We start from the raw sequence: 12,464 nt of genomic DNA, 5'->3' as shown, positions 1-12,464 counted from the left end.
CGACCCACATGTTGAGAACCACTGGCCTAGAAAAGGATAATAAATGAAGACTTAAGAGAAGAATATTGTGATAATCTGTGTCTATTATTACTCATGGTTACTGCTGGGCACAACAGTAATAAAACACTGAAAATATGTGACATTTACGTTTTGTAGATTATGTTTATGTTGTTGAAACAATGCTTCTTGGCAATACCTTTTATGCTGTTGGAAAGGCCGGTTTATTTCCCATTTAAATCAGGCCCCCTTTTGTATAATTAGAATAATTAGAATAAGCTGTTTGGCATTGCTTGACTGTAAAGTATCTAAGTACATTTACTCAAGTACTGCACAATTTAGATGTATTTTTCTTTTCACTTTAATGGAGTATTTCCAATTGTCAGTACTTTTACTTCTACTCCAGTACATCTCAGAGGCAAATATTGTACTTACTAGGTTAGTTCGTTGGTTACTAGGTACTTTAACAATTGATTATTGTTACAAAACTTACATTAACCACTTCAACTCAGCCATTTGAGAATAACCGATCTACAAGCTCACAATGTGTAGTGATGCAAGATATCGTGAGCTTGTAGATCTGTTATTTCCAATAGATTTGTATACATTTGAAAACTTGAAACGGGACATTCTGCACAATGAGAAACAGACAGGCTGTCCAATGGTATAAAGTTATTGCCAAGAATCATTGTTACAGAGATGTAATCTACCAAAATTACCAAACTGTTTTGTTTGATGTTTATAACCATACATGCCACAAAGTCATTTTCACGTCCAATTTCCCTAATACAACGTTGTCAAATTAGAACTCAACATTGGAACTCGCAGTTGTATAATGACGTCATGCAATCATACAACAGCCTCTGCAAATCATGGGCAAGGGGAAGGGAAGAACAATGTCCCAGATGTTCCATACCGTAGCCAGAGAGTAGAGGTTGGGGAAGGTTTTGGAGGGGTACACAGGTCTCATGTATGGAGCATGGGTACCGCATGTTCCTGAGGAGAGATACAGACAACACGCAACACCTTGATCAGTAACAATTTAGGCATTAGACGCAGGGGCGTCAATTGGGTATGGCAGGGGTATGCAGTTGCCATACCCTGGGTCCAGGGGGGAAAATAAAAGTTACTTTTAAATATAAATCCATGAATGTCTCTTTGTCTATCTGTACTGGTTATTATGTTGTTAAATTACAGTAAAATAACTACAAATGCAAGTTTTAACAAAATGGTCACTTTAACAAGGTATTATAATTATATTCTCCACATTTGTATTATCCCCATCTTGACAAAATGGTATATTCCAGGTTCCGCAATTCACCTGCACAGGTGCAATTTATTATTGTTAATTGTGGCAAGTTTACTAACATGCCAAGTTTTGCTGCTCTTGAACAACCGTTCCAGGCTGCCATATCCAGCCCAAGAAACCGTAGAAACGGGGGAAAAAATAGAACTACTTTTTAGAATAAATGTATCATGCCTGTTGCTAAGGTATGGCAACATGACTGGTGTCTTCGCATGCGTGCAAGACACCAGTCATGTTGCCATACCTTAGCTTTTTCTGAACTGACGCCACTGATTAGACGCTCTTAATCAGAGCGACTTACAATAAGCAAGGACAGCACAATGTAAGGCCAGAGCTCCACTGTAGAGCTGGGATACCCGACCGAAATCCGACGGGACCCGACAAGCCCGACGGGCTCGGGCTCGGGTCGGACGCATTTTCACAATTAATTGTCGGACGTCGATTCGGGTCGGACATAATTTTGATTCATAGAAAATAAAGTGTAAAACGATACAACTATCGTCTCTGTGTGTGCTATTTCCTTGTCTTTCTGGTGCACTGCACGTGGCTACGCTCAGTGCGTTGTCTTGACAACCATGCACACATGTTCATGGGGAAAAGGAAGTGGGAGACGGAGTGTCATATGTGACAGAGAACAAACAAACAAACAAACAGATACACAAGAAGAAAAAGCGAATGAGTGAGAGATAATGTTGCCGCCAGCCGAGATAAAAGTTAACTTGTCTACGGTAAAGTTTAAAGCAATTGAAAACGAAAGAGGGAAATCAGCGCCGCGGTATGGACGCATTTCAACGTAGTTGTCAACGCAGACATAATTAAAAAGTCCGATGTTGAATGTAGCCTTAGCCTAAAACCCATAAACCATAATGGTTGGATTAATAATAGTTTTTGATTAAGAAAGACGGCCAACTGGCCGTGGACTGGCCGTTTGTGGACGCTGGATATTAAAAGCAGATGTCAGATTCGTCTATGCTGGTAAGACTGAATACATTTTGATATTGATTGAACATGTGGAAAAGGTTTGTGTGTGAATACTTTATTAACAGTTTGTAAAAGAGGATTTTAAGTGTGTGACTGCAGCGAGTCACTGACTGCAGTCAGACAAGAGACGCGCAGTGCACGTTATAGCCTATTATTTAATAATCTAACGTAGCCTACTTGTGTAATTATTTAAAACACTTTCACAAGCCACAATGTGGCTTAATATTATTAAGGGTAACAAACAGGCACGCTGCATGCACTCACTGCACATTATAACACGTTTGCTAGTGAGTGTAAATCAGTGGCTTCCTCAAAGAAAAAGAAACAAGGCGAAAAAGCGTTGAAAACATAAGGTTCGGGCCTCGGCTCGGGTCGGACGCTTTTTCATGATTAATGCTCGGACGTCGACTCGGGTCGGACAGAAAACTGTCGGACACAGGTTCGGGTCGGACAGAAAAAATGGGCCCGATCCCAGCTCTACTCCACTGGGGGGCGCTGCGTTGCTCTGCGTCCTGACGGCTTCATTGACACCGCCAAGTTGACGTCCGACCGGCTCCACCGCAGTGGCTGTGAGTTATTCATTCTAAATGGCAATATAGCCCATTTCCAACACAACATGAAAATCACTTTCAAACAGAAATAAAACTATTTGTGACCGACCTGAATGTTCATGTTGTCACACAAACAGCAGAGAGCAACAATGCACAACTGACCACTTTGTTTTGACATGATTATAGCCTGTTGTGTTCATACATCATTTTATCAAAGAAGACCACTATAATTAAATACAATTAAAATCTAGTCATCTAGTCACCCTTGTGAATGACGAGAATGGATAGCCAACAGCAGAAAAGCACGTATAGACCTATACATTTAAATATACAATGCAATTAATTACATTTAATCATATTTTATACATTACTGGACTGTTGTGGACGATTTTTTGAGTTTGGACGCCGTCACGTACACAGCACACAGCAGCGCAACGTCGGCAGTGGAGCACCGTTCATTGATTAAAACTGGAGCGTTCCCAGCGTTGACGTTGACGCGACGCTCGACGCGCCCGGTGGAGCCGGGGGGTAATAGGCCTACATATGCATAGCAATAGTCATCTAGGATCGTAGGTATACCAAGAAACTGAAGACAGTTACAGCTAAACCACCCCTTCATCTTTGTTGAACTTATCATAAGGTCACTGTCGGGCAGAAACCTTGTATCTCCAAGTTTCAAATGTGTACGTTTTTTTTTTTAAGTAAAGCCTTACTTCATCATACAAGAGTGTCGCACAAAAATAGTGAAAATAGCAGATCTACAAGCACACAACGCCTCGCGGTGCGGGGCATTGTGTGCTTGTAGATCGCCTATTTTTACTATCAAATCATTTTTAAAATGATAAAAACAAAAGAACGGTTTTGGACGTACAGGGTTTCCAACCAACAACACGATAATTATTATTATTAGTATTATTAGTATTCATAGTATTATCCATATAATTATTTTAAACCCGTTAAGGCCATACTCAGTTTTTCAATGTTGGGGATGACGGCGGGGCCTCTCTTCATGTACGATGCTCTGAATCCATCTACAGACAGCATGATGAGGGGGGGACGCACAAACCTACAACCACACACACACACACACACACACACACACACACACACACACACACACACACACACACACACACACACACACACACACACACACACACACACACACACACACACACACACACACACACACATGGAAGTTTATAATCCTTTACAGGAAAAAGTCATTTCAAGAATTTTCCATTAAAGTGCTGAAAGAAACATTGTGTGATCTCCATTTCTTCCTTTTTTTTTTACCTAGCGGGACATTCATGTGTCCTCATCTCCTCGCATTCATCCTGCAGCCATGGAGTGTCTCCTGAAAGAACAACATGACAGTATAGATTGAGAGCGGATTATACAGAGCCATGAGCAGGGAGAAGGACAACTGTGAAGATCAAGGAGAATGAGATCAAGGTATGTGCATGCGCGTCTCTGTGCACAGTGCATACCAATAAGTAACTAAGTACATTTACTTAAAGGTGATACACCATGCATTTAAAAAGTATTTATGTCATATTGTTTATGTCCCAAAAACGTTTTTCAAAAGGTTTTAGGCTAAATTACCACTCCTGAATAGAGAGCCTCTCTCATTTTTGAATGGCTCTCAGAGCATTTCAGCTGCAGTACCACCTTTGGCCTGATATGCGTCAATTCAAATCCAATTCTTCACCACCAAGGACACACATATGCACAATTGGACTTGTAACAAAGTATTTCTACATTGCAGCATTGATACTTTTACTTAAGTAAAAAAAAATGTACTCTTTCCAACACTGCGCAACGTGTGTACTCGATTTCACTATTGTGCAAGCAAAATAACAAAAGTATCATACGCTGGATATTTGAGAAAGTAGATTCTAGAAAACATAACAGTAATAACCTTTAACACTGATTTGCTTGATTGTACTTTTAGTCTGGCCTTTTACTGCATGGGTGCTGTCATGTGTTGAGTGTTCTACCCTTACAAACCTTTACACAGTGCCTTATAGTTGGTACAGCAGTCTCCTCTGGCCAGACAGTCTTCAGAGCAGTGGCAGGCATGTTGTTCATTTCGAGTTTCCCCGCAGCGATCCTTACTGCATTCATACCCACCCTCTGGATGTTGGTAGGATCAAATAAGAGGTGCTGTTATTAGAATCAAAAATCACACCCAGTGTGAAGTAAGAAGTGCCTTTTATGTTCATTTCATTAAGCATCCCGCAAAGCTTGGCCAATGTGCCAAGTGTGGGACGGACAGACATACATCCATACATACAAACAAAGACAGAATTATGTAGGAGCGGTTTGCACCACTCAAATATATAGTCTGGTCTGGATATATTCCACAATGCAATCATTTCTTCTTCAGATTGCACCCAGATTACTTGAAAGACCTCTTCATAAAGGGATCATGAATCTTCACAACAGTGCGTCCAGCCGTCCACATGTCCCTGACAAATGAGAACTTTTCAAGGAAAAGAGTAGAACATGCTTAATTGTATAATAAAGTCTATCTGTATATCCGCCATGTCATAGACCAACGTTATCCAACCTTGTATTAAACTGTACTTTCCTGTGTTTTTTTTTTTACTGCAAACTGCTAATCAGGTATTCAATCAATCAATCAATCAATCAATCAATCAATCAATCAAGACAAGCTGAGAGTGTTCAGGTCCTGTCAAGTGTGCACTTTTTAAAGCATTCTGCACTCCCAGTCCCATGTATACAGCTTTCTTGTGGCGCACATACAAGAAAGGTACCATGAGGAGGCTTAAAGTGGCCTACAATGATGCCCTGAGGATACCAATAAAAGTCCCTTGATGGCATAGTGCCAGTCACTTGTTTGTAGCGTGTGGAATCCACACATGTGCGGAACAGTATCATTGAGGATATAGTCAATCCTGGGAAGGGCTCTATTTAAGAGTGAGCCTCTATTTATGATTTTATGTTTGTTTTCTTTTCTTTTCATTGTTTAATTTGTCATGTGTGATGTCGATGATATGTATGTACTCTATGGACCCCTGTGTGTCTGTAATGAAGTTTGAATTGAATTGAGTAGTCTTATTATTAGTCACAAAGATAACAAGAGCATTTGATCCATGTAATAACTATGGTGGACATTCTTAACATGCTGAGATCGTTCCACAGCAAAGTCACTCTTTATAGATTGTGCTGATTGGTCGGTACTGCCTGGCGCATCACAACCTAGCGGCTGATATATCTAGCATTCTCTCTGTACTTTTATCTCTCCCCTCACCTGAGGCATATAGTCGTTGTCGGGTGGAAACCTTGTATGTCCAAGACCTTTTGTTTTGTGTTTATCGTTTTAAAATTGAACTAGCGGTGCGAGGCGTTGTGTGCTTGTAGATCGGCTGTTTTCACTACTTTTGTGCGACAGCCTTGTATGATGAAGCAGGGCTTTATTTTACGAAAAAACATACAAACTTTAAACTTGGAGATATGAGGTTTCTGCCTGACAGTGATGATATAAAGGTTGGGTATACAGTTTTAGACTTTTACTACTATGTATCAACGGACTCAAACTTGTTGGTGCCAGACCACACTTTGACAATGAGCCAAAACAAAATTTTAAATGTAAACATTTGACTATAACATCCCTGAACAACATGATCTTTATGCTTTTTACATGTCCACACAAATCTCGAGACACACTCCAGTCCACGGCATGCCAATTTGTCTCACCACCATACCAGATAAGAAACATAAGAGTTGTATCTCAATGTGAAATAATCCACAAGGCTTTGGCTCTCCGGATTTAAGAAAATAAATCTATTTCAATAACAGTGCCCGCTGTCAGAATAAAGACCACAGCACGGCCTTGACCAAAACGGTGTTGTTTTCAGACAGTGGGAGGATTCCACCAGCAAGGTGGTAATGAGCCAAAGACCACCTAGTTGGAAAAAGGGAACTTTAAAAACAGACCACCAACACTGGAAGCAGCAGGGGGTTGGTTTAGAGACGAGGAAGGGGCAAGAAGGATTTTAGAGAGAAGCATAGACAACAAAAAAAAAGCAGGATTATGGCTGATGCATACGAGACTAATTTATTTTGGTTCGGTTCGGGTAGTCACAAAATTAATTATTAATGCTCTGTGTCTTACTGTCTTAATGCTTAATGTAAAGTGCTTTACACAAAACAATAAGCACACACACACACACACACAGACAGCATCGAACAGCCAAACCTCCCCCCCGAACCTCTGAATGACGTCATATTGTAGTTTGGACAGAGCCGAACCGGAATAAATTCGGCTCTAAAAGTGGATTATGAATCGGCCCTTAGGATTAGGAAAAAAGATAGGATTGGCTGTTATTGAGATGAGCTCAAATAGGAAATGACAACAAACGACGACAAAGTGAAAATGAGCCAGAGAGAAATAAGTATGACTACAGACAACAGAGAAATGATTACTAATATAGGACCTGTCATACAACATGCAGCCTAAATCGTCACTTAAACATTTTGCAGAACAAACTTGAATGATTTTCACACAGTAGACAAAGTTGAACAATGAAATATATAAAATTAACATGGAGGGAGAGAGGTAAAGAAGAAGAAGTAGAAGAAGAAGAAGAGAGCTTATATAAGGCAGTGGTTCTCAACCAGTGGTCCGGGGACCACCAGTGGTCCCTGAGGGGGTTACAGGTTGTCCCCCAGCTAAATGATGCAGAGTTGGTAACCAAATGGACACTTTTTTTACTCTTGAGAGTGTGAAATTAAATGGTGCCATTTTACGCTCTCAAGAAAAACCTGGGCTGTTGTCAGTCCTATCTATGGTACCATAACAATAGAATTGTGGACAAAATCTTATTCGACGAAATATAAATATTCTAAGTATTCGGCCTCATTCCAAAATAGGATAAAGAGAGAAGTACAGGAACAGCAGGAGGAAGGTGAAACCGTACCTGTTCTGAGGCAGAGCAGGTCGAAGTCGGAGCAGCAGCTGTTGTAGGTCTTACACAGGTTGTCACAACGACACAGCGGCGGCTCCAGCTCAACTAGCTCAAAACACCTGTTCCTACAGGACACTGAGGTATCTATGATGGGAGATGCAGTACGAGCTGAGGAGGAGGAGAGAGAGAAAGTGTGAAGATTATTACAAACATATCAAATATAAACTATGAACCAATGTCTTATTTTTTAGGGGTTCAAGGGGGCGTAATAATTTTTCTTCTTCTTCTTCCCCAGACACAGTTTTACAAATTCTAGTGAGATGGGAAATAGCAAAGATATTAAATTGTCTTCAATCATTGGAGGTTGTGTGTAGTACTTGCACACTAATATACTGTAAGCACAGGTCATATCAACCAGCTCTGTGGCATTGTGGTCAGAGTGTCTGCCCTGAGACTGGTCGGGGTTCGATCCCTGGTTGCGTCATACCAAAATGTGACACATGTGACATGTGACCCTGCTAGGCACTCAGCATCAAGGGTTGTATTGGGGTATACTAGCGTCATGTCCAGGGGTGTACTTGTACATCAAGTTGCCTCACAGCATGCAACAGAATCAGGAGGTAGGCTCCTGTTCTGCCCATGGGCCACATGGCTCGGCAAGGTTTACTTACTTTACGAAAACAAATGTTTTGACATTTCCTTTTTGATCAATGAACTTCAAAAGGGCACGGCTGATTCTTCAGAGTTTAACCAGTATAGCATCAACTAAAAGGCAGGCTAAAATGACTTGGCGATTTCTTGTTTGTGGGATGAAAGGTCTGACACCAATTGGTTGAAAGATTCTTAAACCTTTTGATTCAGGATTGAATTGAAAAAAGGGGGGAAAAAATCAGATTCATTCATCTAAGGCAGGGGTCTTCAACGTGTTCAGGCCAGGGACCCCTTAGCTGAGAGACAGATGAAGCAGGGACCCCCTCTACATGTTATATAAAACTCTGTTGCAGATTTTCATCGATTTCATCGGTAAATTCATAGACTTGTTTGACAGCACTGTCATCAGTTGATGTTGGATTCGTGTTTTTTCAGACATTTAATCACTTAAATTGTCAATACTTTGTAAACTTGACCTATCACTCGGTACTTGGTCTGCTCTGTTTTTTACCACCACACCCAACCTATTTGCCAAAAATAGCCGATCCACAAGCTCTCAACGCCTCGCAGCGCGAGGCGTTGAGAGCTTGTAGATCTGCTATTTTAGGCCAAAGTTCTCCTCAGAATAGGGATGCGAGGGTTCAAGTTGTTAATCTAAAATAATTATCCTATCCCACAAAGATTTGGTGGCCCCCCTGTAGTAACTCTGAGGACCCCCTAGGGTTCCCAGACCCCCTGTTGAAGACCCCTGCTCTAAGGCTCGGGAAAACACTTTAGTGCCGTTGTCCATCCAGCGTCCGAATGTGCACATTACGGCATCTGTCTGCCGTCCCATTTTGGTTTCTGACTCTCTATTTGAGAATATCCTTCTAACTGAAATCCTAACTGACGCTGTCCTGCACATCTGAGAGAAACAGAGAGAAGTTGAACTGTTACATCCATAACAAGATGCTCCTTGTCCACTCACTCATGAAAAAAACATCCTAGGGAGCAGAAAAATCCAAGCCATGCCAAGTGTGTGTGTGTGTGTGTGTGTGTGTGTGTGTGTGTGTGTGTGTGTGTGTGTGTGTGTGTGTGTGTACACACACCTACTGTACATACTGTATGTACATGGAAGGATTTAGGTGTAAATCTTTAAAATGATTCTCTGCCAAAGCCAGCAGCCACAGTGGTGTACTATCTGTGTGCAACCGCATGTGCACTCTTTAGTGTCACTTTCACTCTGGTTGTTGTGTTCCAGTGAGTTTGGACAACAAATAAAACAGATAAAACTAATTGGGATATACTCTATCTTGGTGCTTGGCCCACATGTGTGCACCGAAAATGTATTCTCAGCTGTGTGGGTAAAAAAAAAAAAAAACCTGTCCAGAGTTCTTACCCTGCCTCTCGTCACTTGGAGTTCAAATACGACCGAAAAGGTCACAGTTGTCATCCACAGCCGTGGCAATTCTTTGGCAAAGATTCCTCCTTTCCCATGAAAGCTAAAGTTTTTTTTTTGTACTGACAAGGTCAGAAAATCTGGGGCAGAAAATGGGCTCAAAATGCTCTCTTAATATTGACTCAAGGTAGAGCTGGGCAAACACATGCCCTCTCTCGAAAAGAAAAAACAGACGGCCTAATCACGGCGACGCAGGGTCACACTGATCCGTTGTTTCTCACCCAATAGGGTCTACTTGCTCATTCTATATGCACTGGCAGACAGATAGAGAATACGTGTGTAAATAAGCTACAAGTTGAGTAAAACCATTGCCATAGAGCTGCTGGTATGGAAAGTTAGTTCTCATTTAAGTGCATGTAGGGCCCATGTTTAGAAGAGTGTTCGCTGAGACTTGGTCAGCGGTGGGTTTATGTCACTCCAGTTGATGTCAGGGTGATTGATTGCTCTCGAGTCTCATGTTGGTTTCAAGATTTAGTCTGTTGAACAAAAAAAAAAAGAAAATCAAAGGTTGTTTTCCACGTCTGGCAAGCGAGGGCGAAGGTAGGTCCAGGCAAGTCCCAAAGCACAGCATGCCAAGGTACATTAAAATGTGTCCAAGATACACTGACGAATTGCCTGTGCTGAGCCGTTTTGGAAACTAAAGAGCAAATGTATGTTTTTTCTGTTCGTACTTGCTGAAGCCATGTGTAATGTTAAATGAGTGCTGAACAAAGTTGTGAAAGTCTTCCAGACACACTCGATGAACGCGCATAAGAAAAAGCATACGCGAGTGTTTCTTATTCATAGGACAAACACATACAGTCACACGATGCACTGAGGATAAATTATAAAGTGCAAAAGTCAATTACGTGTAGTTTACATTGTTATTAACTGTACAGTTCATAAAATCAAAATAGCCAATGTCATTAAAGGAGCACTTCACCCATTTTTAACCTTATCTTAAACAACAACAGAAAACACCCAAAAATCGATTACTCGCCCCACTGAGACTTGAATTCATGGATATTTTTGGTGCTAACCGCTCCTACGTCTGGCTTTGTCTGTTTGTCCTGCGTCTGTTTGGACACCCGGGGTCACATTGGCCAAGCTTTGCAGGACGGGACGCTCGATGAAATTAACTCATAAATAGCACCGCTCACTTTGCACTGGATTAGATTTTTTGTTTTTTGTCGCATTCCTAAGACAATAATTTGATGAGCAGTGGTTCCCTATGGAGACACAAAGAGTCTGCTTTGTTTTCTATGGAGAAAGAAAAAGTCTTCTCAAATTCCATGGGGTGAAGAATAATCTATAGAAATGTTTTCATTTTGATCCTTAGTAATGCTCATTATAAGATGCCACTTTTCCCCTTTTACCCCTTTTACTTGATTCTTGATTCCTCCCTTCAAACATTTCTGTGTGTTGTCACTGCTGTTGTTATTATCCTACTGGCTCACCTGCCCACCGGGAGGACATAGACTAGAGCAGGGTTCAGCAACCTTTTTGACATGTGCCATGTTTTTATTTTCTTGATAGTCAGTGTGATTTCTCACATGCCCCTCTTCTAGCGCCACCATGAGGTTGCTTTTTGCAGTGTGTATACATGTATCTCCCGATTAGGGAGTCTTACTGGTATCATGACGCCACATCAAAATAAAATGTCCAACTGATTTTTGATTTTCAGAACCTTTTTTCTTCTTCGTTTGGAATATTTGCTTTCACATGATCGGGACATTCTAATGATCATTAGACTCAGCAATAACTCACGTATATCTCCCAGACTCCCTCCCCAGTGAGAGTTCAGAGTTTGAATGAATGTAGAATTATGTATAGGACTTCATTGAATTGACTTTTTTAAATATTTTATGTTAAAAAAAAAATCTCTCTCTTACACTTATGCCAGTGTGCCAGTGATCACCCTCCCTTGTGCCAATGTTGGCACCCATGCCTAAGGTTACCTAACCCTGGGCTACAGCCTCCGCCCAACACTCCCTACCACCCCAGCCCATAGGGCTGTACGTGCAGTGACAAATATCACACTTCCCGCCTGGCTTCCAGTGGATTCACTGCATTGGATTGGAACCCCCAGGCGCCCTGGTGGTGGTGGGCAGGTACTTTACCACTGCACCACTTGAGCAGAGACGGCACAATTTCTGCCTACTAACTCTGTCTCTCATTGGTGGACTACTAATGGACTGTGCAGAAACCTGCCTACCAGTGACATCATCAGTGGGAGGAGTCCAAGCTAATAGAACCTGCAGCCTTTCACTTCCTGGAAAGTTAGCATGCTATATTGTTCTGGCATTAATACAGAAATACAATGTTTGAAATGACTAGATCTCTCTACCAATGATGTCACTAGTAGGCAGGTTTCTGTAGTCCACAGCCCTCCCCTGAGACACAGAGTAAAAATAGACAGACAGGTGGCATCTTATAATGAGCATTATAGTGACTCGAGGACCAGTTCTATGAAGAAAGTTTAAAAAGGGGTGAAATTGTCCATTCAAAATAAAAGGACAGAAAAAATGTTAATTCACCTGAAATATGGTGTGGAGCAGTTACAAAAGAGAGGGAGAAAATGACTTTATCAGACTAGCGGCAGTGGCTCAGGGGTAGAGTGGCTGGTA

At 41.4% G+C, this 12,464-nt stretch overlaps 1 protein-coding gene across 1 annotated transcript in view; it reads right to left on the bottom strand.

Moving 5' to 3' along the window:
• enpp2 (ectonucleotide pyrophosphatase/phosphodiesterase 2) overlaps positions 1-12,464 on the bottom strand; it is a gene marked incomplete at both ends in the record, with an annotated part of 54,332 nt that overhangs the window by 38,632 nt on the left and 3,236 nt on the right. The window contains 5 exons of the mRNA XM_080740614.1: positions 914-993; positions 3,804-3,901; positions 4,132-4,192; positions 4,846-4,971; positions 7,782-7,937. Of these exons, the coding sequence (XP_080596740.1) occupies positions 914-993; positions 3,804-3,901; positions 4,132-4,192; positions 4,846-4,971; positions 7,782-7,937 (521 nt within the window). The remainder of the gene's footprint in view (positions 1-913; positions 994-3,803; positions 3,902-4,131; positions 4,193-4,845; positions 4,972-7,781; positions 7,938-12,464) is intronic.

The sequence above is a fragment of the Nannobrachium achirus genome (assembly GCF_963921795.1).
Source record: "Nannobrachium achirus genome assembly, chromosome: 2".
Taxonomy (NCBI): domain Eukaryota; kingdom Metazoa; phylum Chordata; class Actinopteri; order Myctophiformes; family Myctophidae; genus Nannobrachium; species Nannobrachium achirus.
This window is presented reverse-complemented; position numbering and strand designations above follow the sequence as displayed.